The sequence below is a fragment of the Gopherus evgoodei genome, chromosome 4, assembly GCF_007399415.2.
Source record: "Gopherus evgoodei ecotype Sinaloan lineage chromosome 4, rGopEvg1_v1.p, whole genome shotgun sequence".
In the NCBI taxonomy this organism is placed as follows: Eukaryota; Metazoa; Chordata; order Testudines; family Testudinidae; genus Gopherus; species Gopherus evgoodei.
In genome coordinates, this window is record NC_044325.1 from 132,555,003 (window position 1) to 132,579,505 (window position 24,503).

Here is a 24,503-nt window from a genome sequence, read left to right on the forward strand (position 1 = left end):
TGAAAAGAACCAAATATTTATTATGTTTGTAAAAATCTCATGACTTTTAAGTCAATCTTGCGATTGTCAAAGGCTTGAGCCAACGAGTGGATACATTAGATGAACGCTGCCACAGAACGGAGGCGTTCTTGCCCCTGGGTTTGGCCCCGTGGTGCCAGTGGCCACACAGAGCCTTGCTTCTAGAGTTTCAATGTGGTTTCAGAAGAAGTCAGGAGTGAGGAGGGGGCTGGCAAGGAGGCTGGCTTGGCTAGTTAGACTGTAAGCGCTTGAGGGCAGGGATTATCTGCCACTCTGTGTTTGCACAGCACCTACCACAACCAGGCCCTGATTTTGACTGGTTCTTAGGCACTGCTGTAATGAATATGATTAATAACCTGCCCCTCCCACCGTGAGTGTAGCCTCCTGGCATTTGGCGTACAGAGTTTTGGCCGTCAGGCTGGAGAGGTTGGACTCCCAGTTCTAAACTGTCGGGGGTAGAGCAGGTCGGCCGTGAGCAGTAGGATCCTGAGCGAAGGTTTCCCACATGGCTGCCTCTGACCTTGGAGCAGCCTCACACGCTGGGGCATTGGTTTTTCCCACGTCTGGGCTAGAGTTCCACAGTAGACAATGCCCCGAACCTGCCCCGAGCCGGGCACTGCTGGCTTTCCTAACCTCTCCAGAGGCTGCAAGCACCATTCCAGGTCTCGCTCCTGGGGCCTGGCCCAGCGGGATGCTTACCCGGGCCTGGTTCTGAGTTTTTACCCTCTTGGCCCCCACAGGAAGCAGTTCAGAGGAGTTAGTCAGCTCTGCGGGGCTGGCGGGGGCCAGGCTCTCCTATATACTGGCAATTAATGACCAAGAACATAGGGCACCCTGAAAGGTCAGAGTATCAATGTGCTGCATTAGCTCCCATTTCTTGCCCTAATGCACCATCCTGCCATGCTACCAGGATCCTGCTGTGCCACTGCCCTGACCCTCAGTGCCCCATCTTCCTTCCCCACTAGGCCCTCACTGTGCCTCCCCGGAAGCGTGCCATTGCCTGGGAGGGGCAGTGCCACTACCCTCCATTGCCCCTCAGACACCTCCAAACTGCTTGCTCGCCCCTGAGAAGGGAGGCCAGCTCCCTGACATGTGGGTCACCAGCAGTGCCTCTGTCCCCTGCAACCCCTTAGCTGTTTGCTTTGGTCCAGATGCTGATGCTGCGGATGATCAGCCATTCGCTCTGACTCTCTGTCACTAGGATCCGCACACACTCTGGGGCGGCAGACGTGCTGTTCTCCAAGCCGCTACGTTCAAAGTGTCCCTTCTCAAAGGCTCCGACATGGGTGTATGTAGAACAGCCCTTGCCTTTTCCCTGCTGCTGGCTGCCCAGCTCCACAGTCCCTGAGTGGAGATAGTCGGTGTGGCGCTCCTCAGAGCCGGTGTGGACCTGGAGCCGTGAGATACGGGCAGGCTGGCGGAACATGATGGTGAAGTGGCTGCCGGCAGATGGCGATTTCCCCCAGAAGTACTCCGGCATTGTGCTGTAGGCCTTGCTGGGCAGGTAGTTCTCAAAGGTGTCTATGTCTGTGAACATCACAGCTGGGGGGTTGTCAGGCAGATCCAAGGAATCTGCCTCAAAGTCATTGTCTTTCAGCTGGTTAAGCGTCCCCTGGAAGGAGGAGTACAGGCCGATGTGCTGGAAGAGGGATGGCTTGAAGCGAATCACCTCCTTCTGGGTGAGCAACAGGCGGAAGTGCCCCAGCAGCCAGTCACATGGCATTTCCTGGTAGAACAGCAGCAGGAACTGGGCCAGCTGGGGCAGGTCACTGGAGTGGTAGAGTTTGCCAATGTAGCCCAGCTTGGAGAACTCCAGCGTGACCCAGTAGGAGCCTTCCTGGGATGCCACTGCCTTCCTGATGGTAGTGAAGAAGGACTTGGAGCACTGCACGTCATCCTCAATCATGAGGTAGTAGGAGGAAAGGTTGGCAGCAAAGCTGAGGAGATACGCATAGTCCACGTTCTGCTTGGATCTGAACTGCACTCGATCCTCAGCATCATTGTAGTTCCTCTTCAGGCCTTCCAGGGGCGGGTAGCACTCTGGAGGGGCATGGATAACCAGCAGTTGGCCCCGGAGAAGGTGGGGAGTGAATCTTGCGGTAATGTCCATTACCACCTGAGTGTTCCACTCTGAGTCCGGGTCAGCCAGGTGCACCACCACCACCATCTCCTCCAGCTCTTCCTGGGTTGACTGCACGAAAATGGACTTCAGCGTGTCCAGGAGGTAGTTGCCTCGCTTCCGCTTGACAGATGACAGCCCCACAGTGAGGAACTCTGAAACATGGAGGGATGAAAAGACAGACATGAGCACCTCTGACACGTCAGTAAGGCCCAGACCCTCACGGTATTTCGGGGCCCAACTCTCTTTGAAATCCGTGAGAGTTGGGCACCTAAATACCTGTGAGGGTGCGAGTCCAACTGATTTCACAAGAAGCCAATAGCAGGTCCTTGTGTTTGAGCTCAGGTTGACATCCTGTACTGAAGGTCTCAGAGGATGGCTGGGCCTTTATGGGGAGTTGTTCCCAGCCTTACCTATGATGGACTGGCTACATCCCACCTGAGATGGATAGCTGCCTTCAACTACCTGAAGGGGAGGTTCCAAAGAGGATGGAACTCGGCTGTTCTCAGTGGTGGCAGATGACAGAACAAGGAGTAATGGTCTCAAGTTGCAGTGGGGGATGTTTAGGTTAAATTTTAGGAAAAACTTTTTCACTAGGAGGGTGGTGAAGCACTGGAATGGGTTCCCTAAAGAAGTGGTGGAATCTCCTTCCTTAGAGGTTTTTAAGGTCAGGCTTGAGAAAGCCCTGGCTGGGATGATTTAGTTGGGGTTGGTCCTGCTTTGAGCAGGTGGTTGGACTAGATGACCTCCTGAGGTCTCTTCCAACCCTAATATTCTATGATTCTATTCCTTTCCCCAACTTTGTGCCTGTCTTCTGAATTTCAATGGTAGGCTCTAAGAGTTAGGGAGCATATTGTACTATTTGTTTGTACTGCAACTAGCCCACTGGTAAATGTGAATTGTTTGATGATGCTGGTAATTTCAGGAGAAATGTGTGCGTACCGGCCCTTACTTATCACATTTTCTTGTTAATTTCCCCTTTGTGTCCTACCTAATCTCTCTCCGTGAAAAGCTCCAAGCCTGTGTGTGATGAACTAGGACTGTTCTTAATGTGGTCTTTGAATGCTGAGCGGGGAGTGTTGGCCTGGGAGAACGGTCTGCACTGGGGGATGGGAGACTGGCCTTGACGGAAGATACCTGAGCATGTAACGTGAGAACCCAGGAAGGGGTTAGAGGCCAGGTGACACCTCTGCCCAGGAAGCTGAACGAAGGCTTGGGGGGAGGAGACGCTGGGGAGTGAGACAGTTTCAGGAGCTGGCTAGGGGAATGGAAGGAAGCCCAGACAGGGCTCTGACCCCCCAAATGGAGCTGTGGTGCTCCTGGGACCCCAAGAGGGATCTAATTGGGGAGGATCCTGTTGTCTGTACCGGCAAGACCTGTCTTGGACTGTGTTTCTGTCGGCTAAACAAACCTTCTGCTTTACTGGCTGGCTGAGAGTCATGGTGAATAGCAGGAAGCTGGGGGTGCAGGGCCTTGTCTCCCCCCACACTCCATGACACCAGGTTGTTTAATCAGAGTGGAATAGCTGACATCTCTCCTCGCCCCAGATGACTCAACCACTCCCACTGCACCTCCAAACTGACACAAGTGAGAATTTTAGTGCCATCAAAAAAAACCTCCATCGACACACAAGACAGGACAGGGTCTCCTCTCTTCTGCTTGCCCCCTTCTCCAAGGTAGAGCAGGAGCAGATAGGAAGAACTGTCTCCCTGTGGCCAGGGAATAGCAAGAGTTGCACAAACAGAGCTAGAAGGAAGCTATATGTCTTGTGCCAGATCGTTTTGCCCACTGGGTGACAGAGTCACACCAGCTGTGCCAAGGGGAAACTCCCTTCCTGGCTGCGATGGGGGACACCAACCCCACACTGAGCCAGCAAGGGCTATGGGGCTGCTGTGGGTCCACTCAGCCCTGCCTCGCTGCACCTGCATTCACTGCCAGGTAATGAACGAATTTAGAAAGGGAAGTGGACAGGTCAGTGTGTGGCTGGCTGTCCCAGGAGGAGAACAGATCTCTTATTTTTTGCTTCCTGGGAAAAAGATCATCCCACAGCCTCTGCAGAGACTGCTGACTGGGTGCTAGAGCTCTGGGGGGGAGGTGGGCCTGGCGCGGGCCATATGGAGTTTGTTTTCGGAACCCCTTCTGCAGTAAAGCAAAGCAGTACTTTGCAGCCTGCCTGGGCCAGGCCTGTGAGGCCCGGCGAGACTGCGGCAGGGAACCTGTGTCTGGGAGCAGTGGGGAAATGCCTCACTAAACTGCTGTGGACTTTTGCACCCTACTTGAGCCTGCCCTGTGGTCTGTCTCGGACCTGGGAGCAGGACGTGGGGGGAAGGTCACACACTCCCACGTGCAGCAGAGGGAAGGCCACAGCCCACTGTTGTTTCTGTTTTGGGCCCTCTCCCTTGGGCGTGACTAGCTCCTCAATGGCAAACGTCTGCAGCAGCTATTCCAGGCTACAGAGAGACTCAGTTGTTGGTTTGCTAGAGCCCTAGTGAGGGTGTGGCAGCTTGTAGCTTTCAGAGGGGCTAACAGGTAGAGGCTACAGGGGACCCTAGCCTTTAACTTGACATGTGGATTCATGTGACAGCTACAACATGCCTTGTCTTCACTAAGAGGTTAACTCAAGTAAAGCGCATGCCATTCTTTCGAGTAACGTCAAGGCTGCTCCCAGACCTCTCAAACGACAGCGAGCCCTGCCACGGGCAAGACAGCCAAGCCCAGCACCCGAACACAGGTATAGACTCATAGAACCACAGGGTGAGAAGGGATCGCAAGGGTCCAGCCTCCTGCCACGATGCAGGACTTGTGTCTAACCCACCCCAGACAGATGGCTCCAGCCTCCTTCTGAAAACCTCCAGCACAGGAGTTTCCACAAGCTCCCTAAGGGTCTGTCCCATTGTCCTACTCTTCTTACAGTTAGGAAGTTTTTCATGAGGTTTAATCTACATCTGCTGTGCTGTAGTTTGACCCCATTGCCTATTGTCCTGCCCTCTGCGGCAAGAGAGAACAACTTTTCTCCGTCTTTTTTTATGGCAGCCTTCCAAGTATCTGAAGACCATTATCAAGTCCCCTCTTAATCTCCTCTTTTCCAAACAAAACATAGCCAGTTCCTTCAGCCTGTATGGCTGTGTTCCATCCCTCTGATCATCTTTGTCACTCGCCTCTGGATCCTTTCTAGTTTCTCTACAGTCTTTCTAGACATTCGTGACCAAAAATGGGCACTGTACTCCAGCTGAGGCCAAACCAGCGCTGAGTATGCCTCTGTTAATGCAATCTAAAATTGCATTTGCTTTTTTTGCAACAGCATCGCATTGCTGACTCATGCTGAGGTTATGAACCACCACAGCTCCCAGATCCTTCTCAGCAGTGCTGCAGCCAAGCCGGTTATCCCCCATTCTGTATTAGTGCCATAGCAGCAGTTGCAGAAATCGGTCAGCCGGCTTCCCAAAAGCTGCTCTGCTATGACTGGTGTCTCTACCCAGTGTTTCTCACCAGTCCCGGAGATCTCCCTGACTCAGTTTAGAAAGGCAACAAGTCAGTCCCCATGGTATCAAAAAGGTTGAGAGCCACAGCTCTAGACCATCTCTCTCCAGATCCAGCTGCTGGCAGAGAATGCTGGAGGCTAAAGCAGGCTGGTCCTGGGATACTCACTCTTCCTAGAGGTGGAGTGGCCGGCGAGGTAGCGATAGGAGACGTTCCTGGAGGCAGAGGCATTCCACAGATCCTGGAAGCTGCGCAGGTTCCCCTCAGGCTGGAGTTGCTGCAGCACCATTTCCTGGGCCCAGCGCTTCACCTCCTCCTGGGAGCCAGAGCAGAGCCTGCGTTAGCTGCTGTTAGCGCGCCCCAAGGCTGGCCTGTGGCAAATACACCTCGTCCGTCAGGGGTGGCAGCTCCAGCCCCAAGCTCCCTTTGCTCAGGAGGGCTAGAGCTGGAGAACAGCATCCCCTAGTAGTGCTGCTCCGCCCCCATCCCGCTAGTCACGCCCTCCTCCTGTTCAGACATCTCCACCGGAGTGTGGCAAGGGAGGAGAGGCCATGAAGCCCCCAATTCAGGGATGGGAGGTGGGGTTAGGAGAAGGGAGCATGGACCCCAGAGCAAGGGGAGGGGATGCGGGAAAACCCACGGGGCAGGGCAAGGGGAGGGAAGGGGAAGGGATGTGGGGCAGCCCTGGGGCAAGGGAGGGGAGCACAGACCCCAGAGAGAGGGGAGGGGAAGCCACTCAGCCCCTGGGGAGCACAGACCCCAGAGTCAGGGCTGGAGATGTGGGACAGGGCAAGAGGAGGGACAGAGAAGGGATGTGGGACAGCCCTGGGGCAGGGGAAGGGAGCAAAGACCCCAGAGCGAGGGGAGGAGATGTGGGTCAGCCCTGGGGCAGGGGAGGGGAGCGCAGACCCCAGAGTGAGAGGAGTGGATGCGGGGCAGCCCCAAGGCAGAGGAGGGGAGCACAGACCCCAGAGCGAGGGGAGGGGATGCGGGGCAGGCCTCGGGTAGGGGAGGGGAGCTCAGGGGCAGGCACAGGCAAAGTCTCTGCCCAGCCCAGCCTGGTACTCACCACCAGTGGGTCCTTCGGGCGCTGCAGGCAGAGGCTGAGGAGCAGGAGCAGACCCAGAAGCGTCAGGGCAGTAGCGAGCAAGCGCTTTGGGAAGCATCTCATGGCAGCCGGGCTCCGCGGTCAGGGGCTGGCACCTGGGGGCTTGCCAGTTTTGGCCAGGCTCCTTTGGGGGAGAGACAAGAGTGCATGAGGGGCACCCTTCAGAGGAACGCTGCCCACCCCGCCTGGGGAGCGCCTGGCCATGCAGAGGTGGACTGCTCAGGGAGCAGGGCAGGGAGGGCTGCCGGGCAGCCAACCAATGCCTCGGCTTTCACAGTGCAGAGAGCCAGGGTCCCAAGCGGGTCTCACCAGCTTCCATGACAAGGGTCCGGCACAGGCCGCCCCTAAGAAACCGCCACAAACAGACTGAACTCCTAGCCAGGGAGCAGCCCCGACTGAATAAACATCGAATCTGCCATATTAAGTTCTGTCACATGACGTGAGCTCCTTTGACTTGTTTGTCAAATGGACAGGCTAATACTCAGCTGTCTTCTAGGGCTAGAGGAGGAGGGCTGCAAAGCACCTGAGCATATAAACAGCACTCATCGCATGTGGGTGCACCATCCACTGCTCTATAGCATATTTGAAGGGAGCGGTGCTGTCTCTCTCTCTCCCCCCTCCAACTCCAGTTGTGAGATATCCCCCAAAACCCAGTACACTGGAGAGCTCTGGGGCAGCGCAACCTCCGGATCTGCTCACTGCACTGAGCACTGGAAGATCTGCAGGCACAGATCCATTTGTACGGTGCCCCGCAGCTCATGGGTGCTGCCAGAAAAATAAAGCTACTAGGTCACGAGAAAACAGCAGCTACTGCAGAACGTACCTGCTGACACGGGTGAAAGGAGCACACCTTAGGGTGGCTCTGACCTCCTGGCTTCCCAGGTGCAATACATGATGTTTGTTTTTGCACTCTAAAGCCTTTGATGATTTGGCTGTTGTAGTACCTCGGCTCTCTTTTCAAGGAGACATTTGAACATTTGGACATTTGAGAACCAGGGGCACGACTTGTGCTACCAGCACCCAGCAGTGCTGCACTCTCAGGCACAGTCTGCTACCTGCAGCACGAACCTGGCATGAAAAGCACGGGCAGGTTCAGGGCAAGGAGAGGCAGCCGCACGACACCAGACGTGTCTCAATTCCTCTCGTGTCTCCAGACGTGTCTGAACTCCTCTCCTACCATTTAGAATCCCAGCCCAGGTACGAGCACTTGGACGCACCAGGCCCTGGACCCTAGACCCAGTCTTCAGGTGTTAAAGGATATGAATGGCAGGGTCTTGCTCACAGCACTTGATGGTCATCAGTAAATAGGAACCCCAAACTGCTCAGCACATGAATCCAGCCAGCCCAGGCTCCTGGTACCAGCTGCTCCAGAGGAAGGTGCAAGAAATCCCCTAATGAGCAATTATGGACAAACCTGCCCACAGAAGTTTCACCCTGACCCTAGTCAGGTGCTAGCGGGTAGCAGGAGGGTTTATTAGTCCTCTCTAGCTTCCCTTTTGCCTTGGGAGTATGGGCAGGGCCCGCAATCAACACTTGCTAAGTCACTTATTGTCAGTGTTCTGGAATTGTTCAGCCAATGATGCAGATGCCCTCGAAACACATTACAGCCCTTCACCCTGCCCTTTCTAATACCTGCTGGCTGCTACTGAGGCAGAAACATGCGCGATGGGATGAAGGAAACTGCCTCCACGGGCCTTGAGCACCACCCGTGTGAGACGTGGGCAAGTAGTCTCACTGCAGCATCGTCTTATTTGTTTTAAGCACAATCCTCCCTGTGCCTGGTACAGGAATAGCCCCCTACACCCGATGCACAGAGCCAGGGACTCCCATAGGAACCTTTTTTACTCCTGCAGCTCTCACCCCCAACTTGTGTACCAGGGAGTCACCTGACTGCTGGATTCTTTCCCTGACCACAGCAATTCCTGCAAGCATCAGGCTCCCAGCCACTCTGGACTGAGCTCTTGCTGGCCTATATAAAGACCAGGTGCTTTTCAAGCTATCGCCTGATGCCTGGGCCCCACAGCCTGCGAGGAAGTAACTTATTAGTCACAGGTGGGCTGGGCCCATCTCCCCTTAAAGGGGCCAGGCATGCTGTGACACTTTCTATCTAAAGAGTTCTGGAGGCACCAGTCATGGATCCATAGTTAAAACTGAGTGAACTGTGTTCTTAAAGCAAGGATTCAACTTGTTCATTATGTCTAGAGAACACAGCCTATCCTCGCTAAATTACAGCACTCACTCCGAGCGGAGGCCGAATTCTGCAAGAATTTACAAATCAATCTATTAGTTTAGGAGTGAAAATGGATTTAAAAGTGGGCCTTTAGAAAGTTAGCATTTGGCATCAGGGCTTTTTGTTTTTGTTTTTGTTTTGTTTTGTTTTCTTTTGAGGTCCTTTTTGATCTCAGCTTAGCCATTGTCTATCTAGGCAAAAATTGGCAGGGAGATGAATCTGGAGCAGATCTGGTGCAAAGAGTAGCTTTTGAAAAGAAATATGTAGGATTTCAGACTGGAGAATAGGCTTAAATTGTTAACCATGACAGCAATTAACCATGGGAACAGTTTACCATGTGGATTCCCCATCATTGACAATTTCTTAAATCAAGATGAGATGTCTTCAGAAAACTCACTAAAAACTGTCTGTTGGCAAAAAGGCCACTGTCTGCCATTGTCCTCAGTTCACAGCCTGCCCTGGAGGGAATACGGTTGAGAGCAGTGGGGGAGAGCTGCCATTTTGACAAAGGGTAATTCTTCAGGGGCTTGTCAGAGGGAGAAGATTCCCTGGGCCAGCCTCTGCTGATGGGAATGTTCAGTTCTGAAAAATAAGGGCAGAGAATTACCACTAATCCTGAATCATGCTCTCCAGTAGGATGGGCAGGGGAGAAGAGAAACTGGTGTACATGCCTGGGGAGATGGGTGTTGATCATAGAATATCAGAGTAGAAGGGACCTCAGGAGGTCATCCAGGCCAACCCCCTGCTCAAAGCAGGACCAATCCCCAGACAGATTTTTGCCTCAGATCCCTAAATGGCCTCTCAAGGATTGAACTCACAACTGTAGGTTTAGCAGGCCACTGCTGAAACCACTGAGCTATCCCTCCCCTTATTGCATTATTTTGTGCTGATCTGGGGGTGCAAGTTTATAAGACATGGTTGGCTCAGTCATTGGGCTCCTACCTCCAGCCCAGACCTCCTGCAATGAGAGGGGAGCTCTCTGGAGCTGGAGGCCGGGGGACCTAGAGTGACGTTATTGCAGTCCTGCATTGCTCGCAGGATGACATACTGCAAAAAAACTGCAAAAGGACACTCAGGCCTCATAAAATGCTGGACTTGAATGTCCATGCCAGGGCCCACCCCAGCACACGACTTAAGTGCAAGAGAGCCCCATCGGGTTATCACAGAATGACCTGAAAGAGAACTCCAGGCACCTCCCCTGCCTACATCGCCTGTAACTGCCCCACTAGTCCATGATCTGCAGGCGCAACACACCTCTGGAAATCAGGTCAAGGGGTCTCAAAGCTGGTGCCCACAATAGCTGCCCCATTTCACAAATATTGGCCTGAAGTTCAGCTAGTCATTGGAGAAGAATCGAGACCTTTAACAAGATGCAAATACTGCTAAGCCTGCCTGGAGAGCTGTGCCGAAGGAAACCAACCAATAACATCTCCAGTTGATTGGTGTCCTGTTTTCAGATAAGAAACAACCCGCTGCTCGTATTCAGGGGAGGGATCCTGCTCCTGTGGACCAAGGTGTGACACCACAACAGAGATCTCAATGCTCCTTTGCTCACACACTCCTGCACAAGAATGCAGATGGCCAGTTACCACACACTGACAGGGTGCTGAAAACTACATTCTTACAGAGAGGACGCAACGGTGGGAAAGAGTCTAACGCACCAAGTAAATTCAGGAGTCAGTTGCTGCATCTGCCTCTTTGTCCACTTAATCACAGATCCTGGGCCAGGCTCAACAGGCTGCCTCTGCCCTGGCCTGGTTTCCTCTCCATGCAGGGACTGTGGGGCAGCATTGCAGTCCATAACTCATGGGGTGGAAGCCTGTCCAGTTCTATAGCTGGAGGGCAGTTTGCAATTCCTGGCCTCCCTTGATCCACAGGCTATGCTCTGGTTACAGAACCTAGACATTGCACCTGGACGTCTGCATGCAAGGGGAAGGAGTATCAAACCTGCCTTGCTCTCCACTCTCTGGCTAAGTAACTTCCCTTTCAGTGGAGACCAGGAACATGCAGACAGTCAGGAGAAAAACGAGGCTGGGAACCTGAAATTCAGGTCCAGCTAACAGGTCAGGTGTCTTAAACATGCATCTTTTTACAAACATCTCCTGAACTTCTTGTTTAGTGATAAAGGGCTGGCAGGCCAGAGGTGGATATTCAGACAGCAGTGCCTGAGCAGAGCCCTCTCCACCCACCCCACAAGGAATTCTCTGCATCAGCAAAACCACGCTCTCCTAGAGGGCCAGGTCTAGCTAGGGGACACACAGGGCTGCTTCGAAGGGGTCTGCAGGGCTAACTGAGGTTCTTCCTGCACTCCAGGATCCCTGCTTCTACGTCCATCACAGCTGTAGTTCTTCAGACTGATGAAAGGGAGTGTGATGATGTTACACAATGTTCATATATTATTGAAAGGTCTGGGCAGGAAAGGCTGCTTGCATTGTGCTCTCAGCCCTGCCTGCTGGTATTTGCTGCAGGGCCAGGCTGTAATAGTCAATAGCACTTACAGCATTAGGGAATATACCCTCCCAGCAGGACTATCCTTTATGGGGGCAGGGGAGAAACCGAGGCACAGGAAAGTTAGCGAGGATGACCTCGATGGAGTGAGACAGGGTTTTTCCATTAGGAATTCTGGCCTGGTCTACCCTGGAAGACATTCTAGGTGATGGGGGCTCTGACGGGGTTGTGACATCACAGGTACCAAGGAAGTGACGTCTGCTGAGACAGGAACGGAAGGGATTTTTACCCAGACTGTTTAAAGCTCGTTGGCTTGTTTGTGTCAGCAGTGTGGCCTAGTGGCTAGAGCATTGGACTGAGACTTGGGGTGACCTGAGTTTTATTCCTAGTTCTGCCATTGGCCTGCTGGGTGACCCTAGGCAAATCACATTGCTGCTCTGTGCCTCTGTTTACCCAACTGTAAAATGGGGATAATGATACTGCTCTTCCTTTCTGGACTGCTTTGGGATCTGCGGGTGGAAAGAGCTAGCAACTATTATTATTTAATACACACACATGCAAGAAAAGCTCTCCCAGTCCCAGCGCTCCCATTCCTTCCACCAAAGTTTCCAGTCCTTCTTTTGGAATCAAGTAAGAGTTCTTCCAGTGTGCAGACAGACCCGAGCTAGCTTTGCTCTCACTAGCAGGAGCACCAACAGCAGTGAAGCTACAGCAGCATAGGTTAGTCTCTCGAGTCCACATACAGGGTCCCAGGCAGGATGGTTATTGGTACAGCACATGCTGCCATGACTTCACTGCTATTGTTATTGGAGCTAGCTAGTGCAAAGCTAGCTTGGTTATGTCTGCTGTCACCCCTCTGTGTATGCTGTCACCCCTCTAATTGTGCCTGCCCTCACCCCTCTGCTGCTGTCACCTCTCTGATTGTGTCTGTTGTCACACCTCTGATTGTGTCTGCTGTCACCTCTCTGCTGTAGACATCCTCCTAACCCAGTCAGTACGTCTCAGGCCCCAATGAGAAGGCAGGACCTGCAGGGCGCATAAGGACCAGTTCCTCTGGGTATTTGGGTTTGCCTATGGAGCAGATTCACAGCTTAGACTCTCCCATTTCTGGCCCGGTAATGGCTCCTGATGGCAGCCGGCACCTTTAGTCCCACTGGTGTCTTTCAGTGAGAATGGATTCCCCACAAGTAACAGTGGTATCTAGTGAAAGCCACTCAACAGGCTCCTCTTCATTGCCATTGACTTCTACATGCATCCAGGTTCTTTGCAACAAAGAAGCTGGAGAGCGCATCTCACCCTTGCCGTTGAGGGATGAAATCCTGGACCCACTGCAGAAGGAGGCAAAAGTTCCATTGACGTTAGTGCAGGGGTGAAAGTAACTTACCAGGATTTACCGGTACTGCTGGAGTTGCCTGGCCTTAAGCAGAAGAGGTGGGGCCTTTCAAGATTTAAAGACCCTGGGGCACCCGCTGTGGCTGGGAGCCACAGGACCTTTAACCCATAGATCATTAGGGTTACAGGTGATCTCAAGAGATTATCTAGTCCAACTCCCTGCTCAAAGCAGGACCAAGCCCCAAACTGCCCCCTTAAGGATTAAACTTACAACCCTAGGTTCAGCAGGCCAACGCTCAAACCACTGAGCTAGTCCTCCTGCCAGGGCTCCCTGCTGCAGAGATGACTGGGAGCCCCCTGGGGTTCAGGGGCAAATTAAAGGGCCCAGGGCTCCGGCTGCTGTAGGGAACTCCGAGGTTTGCTGGGCTGGGGCCGAGATTTAAAGGGCCAGGAGCTCCTGCCACTGCGAGGAGCCCCGAATCCTTTAAATCCCGGCCCCAGCCCAGCTGCCAGAGCCGCGGGCAGGATTTAAAGGTCTCTGGGCTGCCCGCAGCGGTGGGGAGCTCTGAGCCCTTTACATCCCAGCCCCAGCAGCTGCGGGCAGGATTTAAAGGGCTCTGGGCTGCCTGCAGCCACGGTCAGCCCAGAGCCCTTTAAATCCCTGCTGCGGAAGTTGGTGTGGTCCAGCACGGCGTACTGGCTCTTGCCGGTACACCGTACCAGACCATACCGGGTTACTTTCACCTCTGCGTTAGTGGGACCAGGGTTTCACCCAGGGACTTTTCCTTTTATGTAGGTACAAAAAAAGCAACCTAGGGAATTTAGGGCCTGACCCAAAGCCCATTAAGGTCAATGGAAAAACTTCAGGAGGCTTTGAAATCAGGCTCTCAATACACCAAAAAGTCAAGGTATGTGAAACCTGAGCGACCGTAGGAACTCACCACACCTGCTGTAGTATAAACTCACATAACCAATGTGATGTCTCCAATAACAGCACAACACCATGCAGCCCCACAGTCACAAGACACACAGCTGATACTGTTTTGCATTATAGGTGGCCGAGCAATAAAATCACATATGCAAATCACATATGCAAACTCTGCTAGTCACCTGTCCCTCTTTCCCACCCCCTTTTCCTAACAGCGAAGTGCTTAGCCTGGACCTTTTAACAATTTTCACATCTCTCAAAAGCTCTGCTGACTGTATTCCAAACACTAACTGCTTTCAGGATTGCTTTTTTTCGGATATTTACACGGCAAGGATTTGTAAGTCACATTGTTAAAGCTTCCAAAATAGTTTAAAAAAAAGAAAACAACTTCCATCAGCACCCAAGAGTAAGGTGCCTCAGTCCCTTCCAACGGGCAGATCATGCATAAATCACAAGTGATTTGTCTGGTAGTCTAGCAGGTTGCCCAAAGTCTCACTGTGGAGTACTAGGGGAAAAAGGGGCAGCCGTCACTCAGTGCAGTGGTAACCTTGACCTAGGTGACTTATAGGGTCACCAGACGTCCTGATTTTATAGGGACAGTCCCGATATTTGGGGGCTTTTTCTTATATAAACACCTACTGCCCCCCACCCCCTGTCCTGATTTTTCACACTTGCTGTCTGGTCACCCTCGTGCCTTAGCACAATGGAAGTTTATTGTTGCCTTATTCATTAACTTGGGGATTTAAAATAAAAATAATTCTTTCTCACCTTGGACACTGAATGGTCTAGGTAATTTCTGGACTAATTCTGGAATCCAGCCCCAAAAGAAGCCAGCTTAGCCTGGGCTTTATTGATTGAGACCATGGTGAAGAGAAGCATACTTTGGTAAAAGGGGGGAACCAGTCATGTTATTATGGGGTGCTCTTGCAGCCCCGTCATTAAGGTTGCACAGAGCCTTCTGTTGAGAGGTGATTTTTTTAAGTGTACTAAAATCCGCACGCACAGTCACCTTGGCCAGAAAACTGCTCAGCCGCTGGAGAGCCTAGATGAGAGTTAGCATTGGAAATGTGGGGCATCTGGCAAAGGGGTTTTCGAGATACCGTCCCCACGCCACGACCTCATTTTCAAATGTGCTGGTTCTGACTACACTTTTTTGCCCAGATCTAGGAGAAAACTAGAGGAGTACTCACATGCAACTTCTATCACTGGGCTGCCCCTCAGCTCAGCTCAGCTAGCGTTGGCCACCAGGAGCCAGCTTCAAAACCCGATTGGTCAGCAGTTAGGAGCCTTTCAGGCTGTTTGTCCGAGTAGCGCACGTGATTGTGGTAGCTACAGCATGCCAGCAGGAGCAGGCTTAGCGACCTAGGCTGACGCAGCATTTCTTTGTAAAGGCAGCATTTCACAGTGCTCTGAAATTCACAGGAAGAGTGAAAGCTGGCATGCCAGATCCGAGGCTAGTGCAGCTTGGTTGGGCCGCCCTGGGGTCATTTAGGATGACCAGATGTCCCCATTTTATAGGGTCAGTCCAGATTTTTGGATCTCTTCCTTATATAGGCTCCTATTACCCCCCACTCCCTGCCCCAATTTTTCACACTTGCTGTCTGGTCACTCTAGGGTCATTTGATCAAGGGGGGCCTGAGATACGGCTGCCCAGACATGTCCTGTTTTTAAAATTCAGGCTTGGTGCTTATTGCAGGCCCACAGCAGTGAGAGCAGGGTGGGAGACACAGCACACAGTGCTGAGGCCAGGCAGTGAGCTTATAATGGTCTGGCTTGGTGCATTATCTTGTGCAGCCAAGTGTTTCTTCTGATCCTCAGATCAACTTTGACTGCCAGCTTGTCTGTTCTGGAAGGGAATAAAGTGCTGCTAAGCATCCTTAACCCCCCATAATAACAGTTTTTGTGGATGGATTGAAAACTCTAAGGCCTTGTCTACACCACAAAGTTGCAGCGCTGGTGAGGGAGTTATAGCGCTGCAACTTAGGAGGTGTACACATCTGCAGGGCATCACCAGCGCTGCAACTCCCTGTTTGCAGCGCTGGCCGTACATCCGTTGAAACTCGGGTGTAGAGGATCCAGCGCTGGTGATCCAGCGCTGGTCATCAGGTGTAAACACTCACCAGCGTTTTTCTTGACCTCCGTGGAATAAACAGGTATCCCAGCATACCAGAGGAAGCCTCTCTGGTAATCAAGCAGGTCTCCTTCCCCGCGGTTTGCAGGGGGGTTCAGGGAACGCGAGAGCAAACCGCGGGGAAGCAGGTCTCCTTCCCCGCGGTTTGCTCTCGCATTCCCCTAACCCCCGTGCAAGCAGATCTCCTTCCCCGCGGTTTGCAGGGGGGTTCAGGGAACGCGACAGCACACCGCGGGGAAGGAGATCTGCTTGCACGGGGGTTCAAAAAACACCGGAGCAAACCGCTGGGAAGGAGACCTGCTTGCAGGGGGGTTCGGGGAACACCGGAGCAAACCGCTGGGAAGGAGACCTGCTTGCACGGGAGTTCGGGGAACGCGACAGCACACCGTGGGGAAGGAGATCTGCTTGCACGGGGGTTCAAAAAACACCAGAGCAAACCGCTGGGAAGGAGATCTGCTTGCAGGGGGGTTCGGGGAACACCAGAGCAAACCGCTGGGAAGGAGACCTGCTTGCACGGGAGTTCGGGGAACGCGACAGCACACCGTGGGGAAGGAGATCTGCTTGCACGGGGGTTCAAAAAACACCGGAGCAAACCGCTGGGAAGGAGACCTGCTTGCACGGGGGTTCGGGGAACGCGACAGCACACCGCGGGGAAGGAGATCTGCTTGCACGGGGGTTCAAAAAACACCGGAGCAAACCACTGGGAAGGAGACCTGCTTGCACGGGGGTTCGGGGAACACCGGAGCAAACCGCTGGGAAGGAGACCTGCTTGCACATGGGTTCGGGGAACGCGAGAACAAACCGCGGTGAAGGAGACCTGCTTGCGGGGGGGGTGTTCGGGGAACACTGGAGCAAACCGCGGGGAAGGAGACCTGCTTCCCCGCGGTTTGCTCTTGCGTTCCCCTAACCCCCCCTTGAAGCCGCCCAACAGCGCTGCAGTGTGGCCACATCTAACACCACTTGCAGCGCTGGTTGCTGTAAGTGTGACCACTCTGCAGCGCTGGCCCTATGCAGCTGTACTAATACAGCTGTAACAACCAGCGCTGCAAAATTGTAGATGTAGACATACCCTAAGGCAAGAACCCACACCAGGGGTTACTCCCACGGCAGACACAGCATGTGGATGCAGCTTAGGGGTGAGCTGATGTTTCTGTGCTTTAAGGTGCTTTAATGAGCACACTAGCTAACGAGTGTTGCTGGGTCATTAACTCCACAATTGAGGCTTTGTGCATACAGCACTTGTGCACTACAAGGGCTTGACGACACAGGGAAATTGACCCGCCCAGAATAATTTGCCCTCTATGGCTAGGCCAGTCCGTTTCCCTGTGTAGACAAGCATTCTGTCGCGCTATGCTTTTGTAACCAGACCACAGCTCTCTCAGCCGGCCTGGCGACATGAGCCCAACACTTTCCCATAGTTCAGCCTTGAGTCGGTTAAATCTGTGCACCTGCACCTAAAACAATAAATTCTCCTGGGTACGTGGAATGGCTGAGATAATCCTTCGGTGTTGGAACCTTAACTTCCTCCTTTCTTAGCTTGTTGAGATGCTCACTGGGCAGCCAGAATGTTTCATTAGTGTTGGGTTTTTTTCCCATTTTTAGACGGCTGCATCTGTTTTCATGGATCTGCTGTGCTGCTCACACAGCAAACTGGCTGTGAGGAACTGATTCCCGAGCGGGCGAGATTGTGTGGGGAGGGGACAACAGAGATAAAACAGAGTCACCCAAAGCGAGATTTGTGTCCACCTCTCCCATCCCAGTGGAGACCAATGCCGGTGCTTTAGGCCCACCTTCTCAAAAGTATTTAGGCACCTAAATCCCCTTGAAAGCAATAGGAGTTGGGCGCATAAATACTGTGAGAATGTGAGTCTTAATCCCGACCAGTCTGATGAAGAGACCTGATCCACCAGCAATCAGCAGGGGGTGGACACAAGAGAGTGGGCCAAGCATGAGAGCAGCTTCCTTGCGCAGGGTTGTGCTAGCTAGCGGCCAGATGGTCTGTAATAAGCAAAGGCCTTGGGGATGGTTATTGTTTAGAGAGCATCAGTGGAGTCCCAGGTACTCAACAGACAGGGCTGGAGACAAGGACCAACAAAAATGATTGGCAACAAAAATGATTAGGGGGCTGGAGCACATGACTTATTAGGAGAGGCTGAGGGAACTGGGATTGGTTAGTCTGCAGAAGAGAAGAATGAGGGGGGATTTGATAGCTGCTTTCAGCTACTTGAAAGGGGGTTCCAAAGAGGATGAATCCAGACTGTTCCCAGTGGTACCTGATGACAGAACAAGGAGTAATGGTCTCAAGTTGCAGTGGGGGAGGTCTAGGATGGATATTAGGAAAAACTATTTTACTAGGAGGGTGGTTACCTAGGGAGGTGGTGGAATCTCCTTCCTTAGAGGTTTTTAAGGTCAGGCTTGGCAAAGCCCTGGCTGGGACGATTTAGTTGGGGATTGGTCCTGCTTTGAGCAGAGGGTGGGACTAGATGACCCCCTGAGGTGCCTTCCAATCCTGAGATTCTATGATTCTGTGACCTTGCTACAAGAACTTACACTTTTAACAGGCAATGCACGGAGAAAAGACAGGGGATGGGCTGTGAGAAAATACCAAAGGATGGAACAGGAAGGTTAGCTTGGAGACAGTCAGATGATGGATCATTTCCTGTCTGTTGGCAGAAGGCAGCAGAAGAGAAGGGCTTACAGGAAAAGGGCCTGTGAGAGGCAGAAGGCTCTGAGAGCAGGTCATGGAGGACGTGCTGGAGCAGGGGTTGCCTGGAAGGTGCGGAGGGCAGAGCGGGACAAGCCTGCGGCAATCATGCCAGGTGGGTGGAAGGAAAGTGGGGAGCTAAAGAAAGGCAGGAGTGGGGCTGCTTGGGGCCTTGAATGCCAGGACCAGGAGTGAGCCCTGCTGCAGAGGGGGTGGGGAAGCTGGTGAGCAGGAGGATGTCTGGGGCAGCAGGGCTTGGGAGGGAATTGCAAGTGGCTATTTGCCAGTGTGACATTCACCAGCAACGCCCTAACAGCTAGTAGCTTTATAATAGGTGGCAACCATTAAAAAAATTTGGACACAGTAGCCTGAACTTTTGAACTGTTTTTTTAAATTAGTTTTGAGGCAGTTAAAGCTGGTCCTAAGCTGGTTTTTGCTGAGCAGATTGTAGAAGTGCAAGGTTTGCTAACCACCAATTAAATGCTAACACGACCGAAGCCTGTGTGTGAGTGTGTATAAAAGATTTTTATACACAGATGTTAGGGTAGCTTGGCGCCACCGAGTAGCAGGAAGCTCTCTCACCCTTTATTTACAAAGCCTCGGTCCATATTTTATTTGTGGCCATAATGCTTATAAAGCTCTCCCGCCAGGTTGGCATGGCCGGTGTGGTGTGGCCAAAGTATTACCAGACATTCAAATAAACACCACACTGGACTCACGCCAGATCTTCAACCTGGGGACTTATTCTCACAAGTTCTTCATACCCTTAAAAGGGGCTCGGGTTAAACGTGCCGACAACCCCCTAGCAATCAGGCAAACGGAATTTCATTCTTTTATACGTGGACTTATTCCTGGATTAGGGGTAGCGGAGCTAAAAAGGGCAGTGGTAAACATTTCTAAAGAACTTGAAAAAGCAGCTAATGCCTCCTTAAATGCTTTCCAAAAGTTACAACAAAAAATTAATAACATAGCAAACGTAACACTGCAAAATAAGCATGTGCTAAATGCCATAAATGCTAAAGTGGGTGGGGGCCGGGCTCACATTAAAAAAAATGCTGTTTTTATATTAATCTCTCTGGTTTAATTAAAAAAACATTTTCAGGCCATCAAGAATGCAGCTGTTGTTTTCCACACTGTATCTCTTGCTCATACCCTTAATTTTAAGGACCTCCTCCCAGACCTTGGCCTTTTCCATAAAATTATCAAATAAATTATTTTCTTTCTTTTCTTTCTATGTGTCGTTTGGGCAATGTGCAAAATGTTTGTGTAGTGCTGTTACTAAAAGCTCTCCTGTCTGTAAAAGAACACATCTCTCCCTCCAGCTTAATCGCAAATTGCATAACGGGCCTGACAATTTAAATTATCAGGCCCGAAGGGGGGACTGTGACAGTCAGCAGTGAACCCCTAACAGCTAGTAGCCTTATAATACCTGGCAACCATTAAAAAAAATTGGACACCTCACGGACACAGTAGCCTGAACTTTTGAACTGTCTTCCCTTATCAGTCTTGAGGCAGTTGACGCTGGTCCTAAGCCGGTTTTTGCTGAGCGGATTGCAGAAGTGCAGGGTTTGCTAACCACCAATCAAATGCTAACATGACCGAAGCCTGTGTGTGAGTGTGTATAAAAGATTATTGGGTTTTGTATGAAGTAGAGCTTTTTGTACCAAGGTACAGAACTCTCCTTTTTTCTGCAGAATAAAGCAACCTTTGCTTATCCCTGTCTGACTGTCATTGGCTCTCAGCTAGGCAGACCCAACATTTCGGTAACATCAGGGCTTCCAGCCAGTAACATATCTAGAGCTGGCTACGGCTGCCACCCCCACAGAGAGCAGGAGGAAACCCCACAGACTCTGCTCCCTCCCACTTCCTTGCTGTCTTTGATAAGGAGGCTGCTGCTCCTGTGCTGCATCACAGGAAGTCAGATGAGATGGGGAACCATTTTCCTGCAAGGAAAGCTTCTGCTTTCCTTCATCTTGATGAGATGTAAGAAATGAATAGAACCTGGGAGTGCCGTTAGTGGGGTGAGCACAGACCATGGCCTAACTCCAGCATTGGTACCGATGTCCTGTCGAGCCTTGAGCGAGACACCTAACCTCTCTGACACAGGCTTCCCCAGCCATCCATCAGATCCTGCCTGCTCCACCTCCCAGGGGAACCGGAGAGTTCGGTAGTGGAATAATACTGCAGTTAGCAAGGCTAGTGCAGCGAGAGGCGAGCAGGGAGCAGGCCACAGTAGCAAGCGGTGTGTGCACACTGGTAGAGAAGGCAGTCCCTTGCTCCCATTATTAGTACAGTGTTAGCCCCAAGCCTTCAAAACTACGAGCCACGTCCCCAGAAAAATCACAGGATTTTTAGATCCAGCCTGATACATTTTAGGTGCTTTCGGGGTCACCTTTTGGGGCCTTTCAACACAACTGGGAGGGCTAGAAACTTACTTTTCTTTGAAAGGAAAAGCTGAGAGTCTCTGTGTGATGAAGTCGGACTGTTCTTAATGTTTCCTCTGAATACTGTGTGGGTGCCTCAGTTTGCCCTATGCATTTCTTAAGTCTCCAGGGTGCATAAATTGCCGACAATTTGTATCCTAGCAACAAATGGCTGGAGCCCTTCCCCCCTTGCAAGAGGATGGCTAAAGGTGAACAAAGAGATCAGGTGACCTCCTGGCCCAGGAAAGAGACAAAGGCCAGAAAGGAGGGGCTGGAGTGGGTTTCAGTCTGGAACTGGCTGGGGACGGGGAGTGAAGGCAGACAGGGTTGTCTGGCTCGCTGGGCCCCAGAATGGACCCGAATGAGGGGTCTGGTTCTCTGCACCTACAAGCTCTGTTTTAGACTGTGTTTCTGTCATCTAATAAACCTCTGTTTTACTGGCTGGCTGAGAGTCATGTCTGACTGCGAAGCAAAGTGGGGGTGCAGGACCCTGTGGCTTCCCCAGGACCCCGCCTGGGTGGACTCGCTGTGGGAAGTGCACAGAGGGGCAGAGGATGCTGAATGCTCCAAAGAGAGACCCAGGAGGTAAAGCCATGTGAGCTTAAAGATCAGCCAGGGCTGCCTGGCCTGTGCTGTGGAGCTCCCTCAGGGCTGAGTGTGCCGCTAGGCCTGGCTCCTGCATCTCCTTCACGTGTTGGCGTTCAGAGGAGCGGGGCCATTTGGGGAGCAGGGGGATCCCTGGCTGGCCAAAGTGGGAGATCGTCCATAGGTGTCGCCACGGAAGAGGTCAATAGGTGCTAGAGGTATGCGACTGTTACGCAGTCAGCATCTCTCTGCTGCTGCCTGAACCTCACCCAGCAAATCCGGGGTTTGGCTGCACCATGTTCTAGCCACAAACAGCTCAGTGGGGAAAACACGTCAGAGGTATGGCAGCAGAGCCGGCGCTAGGCATGAGCTGACTAAGACACTCCCACACTACATCAGCGTAGCTGCAGCGCATCTCCCGTCGGCATAATTACTCCGGCGTGAAACTTGCATTGCTGGGGAGGCCGGGGGGGGTGGGGGGAGGACTTTTCACATCCCTGAGCAAGGTAAGTTAGCTCGACTTAAGCGATAGCGCAGACCTGCCCTAAGCAACTCCAGGGCCCCCCCATTCGCTTTTCATTATAAGAACTTGCCTGTTTTAACATTGGGGAGGGGGCAAAGTGTTCCTGCTTGGGGCCCCCAATGGGCTAGCCCTGGCTATGCCCGGCAGCAGGTCAGAGGGGCCTCACGGGGGCAGGAGCAGAACCACTCCCTTCTCTAGCGCTTTGGCCACTCTGGTTCTCAGCACCCATTCCCTTGTTGATGGTTTTCACAGCCTGGCAGCATGTGGTTCCTGGCTAGTGCCCATGTGAAAGCCCCCCAGGAGGATGGCTGGGGGGAAAGGACTTACTTCGTCTAGCTGAGCCGGCTCCCCCAGGGAAGGAAGCCGCCGAACGCCGGAGCTCCTGTGCTACTCCCCTAGTTCGCCCTTTGGCTTTCCCGTGCCAGTGCCTCTGCTTTCATTCTGCACAGGCCCCACCCCGAGCCTGGGCTCACGGCTCACAATGGCGGAGAGTCTGAGTGCAGCTTCTGTGCACAGATCCATGCACCAGGTTAGTCCTGGGGGAGAGAGGGCTTTGTGTGCAAGGCAGCTGTGTCTGGGCTGTCCCATCCCCACTCCAGCAAAGGCAGAGGGCCTGCTCCCTGCTTGGACTGGAGGAGAGGGACCCGGGGTGAGGCTTGGCTGTGGGGAAGCCAAGGCTGTGTGTGTAACTGCCCCGGCAGCATTGGGCCCTAGGCTGGCAACCGCCAGCAGGACGGAGGGTAACCCACTGGTGAGTGTGTGTTACGGGGGTGTCCCTCGGTGCCGATCCACAGAGGACAAGGGGTGCTACAGCCCCCTGCCAAGGGAGGCTTGAGTCTTTAGCTCCATTCTTAGGCTCCGATACACTGCCGAGCATACAGTGATGCAACTGCTAATGCAGGCTCTGAGCCAGTGGCTCTCAAACTTTTCTCCTGGTGACCCCTTTCACATCACAAGCCTCTGAGTGCAACCCCCCTTATACAGGAAAAACGCTTTTAAAATATATTTAACACAATTATAAATGCTGGACGCAGAGCAGGGTTTGGGGTGGAGGCTGACAGCTCGTGACCCCCCCATGTAGTAACCTCGTGACCCCCTGAGGGGTCCCACCCCCCAGTTTGAGAACCCCTGCTCTAAGTGGACGGGAGAGAGCTCGCCTGTCAACTTCATTACTCCAGCCCCCGCGAGCGGCAGTAGCTCTCCCGCCGACATAGCACTGGCTACCCCGGCACTTAGGTCATTGCAACCTGCGTTGCTTGGGGAGGGGGGAATTATTCACCCCCTCAAGCGACGGTTATACCACAGTAAGTGGCAGTGTGTACACAGCCTTCAGTCCTGGGTGTGTCGGCCAAGATAGCAGGCTTCCTAGGAGCGCGGCTGGGGCCAGCCTCCCCTGATGGCCCCCAGGGACTTGAAAATGCTGATGCAGGTGTGATGGTGACACTCGCTGGAAACCAGCCTGGCATGGCTGCCCTGCTCCCTCACCTTCAGATGCCAGCTCCACCAGAGGGAGGCTTTCCTGGTACACCCAGGGGGAAAGTCTGCCTCGTGCGGACACAGCTTATACCAGCGAACCGCGCATAGGGGATAGCTTATTCCAGTGCCCCAGGATACTAGGGATAGACGGTGTGTATACTAGGGATAGACTGGTATAACTGTGTTTATGCTACGGCTTCTGCCAGGTGGGGTCATCCCTCGACACCCCGTACCCTATGCAGCTAAGCCAGCAGCATGTCCTAGCATAGACCTGAGCTGTCATCCCCTCCCTCGGGGGGTGCCTGTGGCAGGCGGCTCAGAGCACTGGGTGAGGGGGCAATGCCTGGCCTGCCCCCCGTAAAGATGGACTTTCAAGGCGGCTCAGCACCACAACTGGGGCCAAATTGTCCCCCGCTACACTGCTGTTTGGACAATCAGAGTTTGGTGTCTACATGGGAGCTGAGTGTGCTTAAAAACTCTGCCCCTTAAAGGCCAAATACAAATATGAGGCAGCTTCCCCCTCCCACCTAGGGAGGCTCGTTTCAGACAAAAGCCAGGGAACAATCTCCCCTCACCCACCAAGTCCCAGACAAACAGAGGGGCCCTGGGCCGCCAGCTCTCCCCCGGCTTCCCAGTGGGGTTGCAGACCAACACCTCCCCCTCCCCCTGCTGCAGCTATTGCTGCTCAGCTGTGACTTTGCACTGTCCCCACCAAGGCCAGAAATCAGAGTTCAAAGGTGCCTGGCTGCTTAAAGCCCCCCAGTGCCAGCCCCTTAGTGGTGTTCTGTCACCACCGGGCAGCGGTCTCGCCCTGTTACTGCTGGAAGCTTTGACTCACCCAGAAAGGCTCTGCTGCTGCTCTCACAGTCATCCGACTTTGAACAGTGCGCTCAGCATTGGAGCAGTCGCTTGCCCTACCTCTGGGTGGGCTGGAACTTCCTGGATTCAGTATTGTGCGTGTGTCTGTGTGTGTGTGTCCATCCGCTTTCAGTGCAGGA

The 24,503-nt window shown here is 52.9% G+C and overlaps 1 protein-coding gene across 3 annotated transcripts; it reads right to left on the bottom strand.

Moving 5' to 3' along the window:
* Window positions 1-24,472, bottom strand: LOC115650757 (alpha-1,6-mannosyl-glycoprotein 4-beta-N-acetylglucosaminyltransferase-like). Of its 3 annotated transcripts, XM_030561129.1 has the most exons (5): window positions 24,344-24,472; window positions 9,353-9,537; window positions 6,687-6,849; window positions 5,786-5,933; window positions 1-2,292 (listed from the first exon to the last, which is right to left on the bottom strand). In XM_030561129.1, the coding sequence occupies exons 3-5, from the start codon at window positions 6,786-6,788 to the stop codon at window positions 1,148-1,150; spliced, it is 1,395 nt and encodes a 464-aa protein (XP_030416989.1). In that variant the 5' UTR covers window positions 6,789-6,849; window positions 9,353-9,537; window positions 24,344-24,472; the 3' UTR covers window positions 1-1,147. The 3 variants fall into 3 exon arrangements, with proteins under 3 accessions (XP_030416989.1, XP_030416988.1, XP_030416990.1); XM_030561128.1 differs by lacking the exon at window positions 9,353-9,537 and having other exon boundaries at window positions 24,344-24,471; XM_030561130.1 differs by lacking the exons at window positions 9,353-9,537; window positions 24,344-24,472 and adding an exon at window positions 14,854-15,048.
* Between the last annotated feature and the right edge of the window lie 31 nt (window positions 24,473-24,503).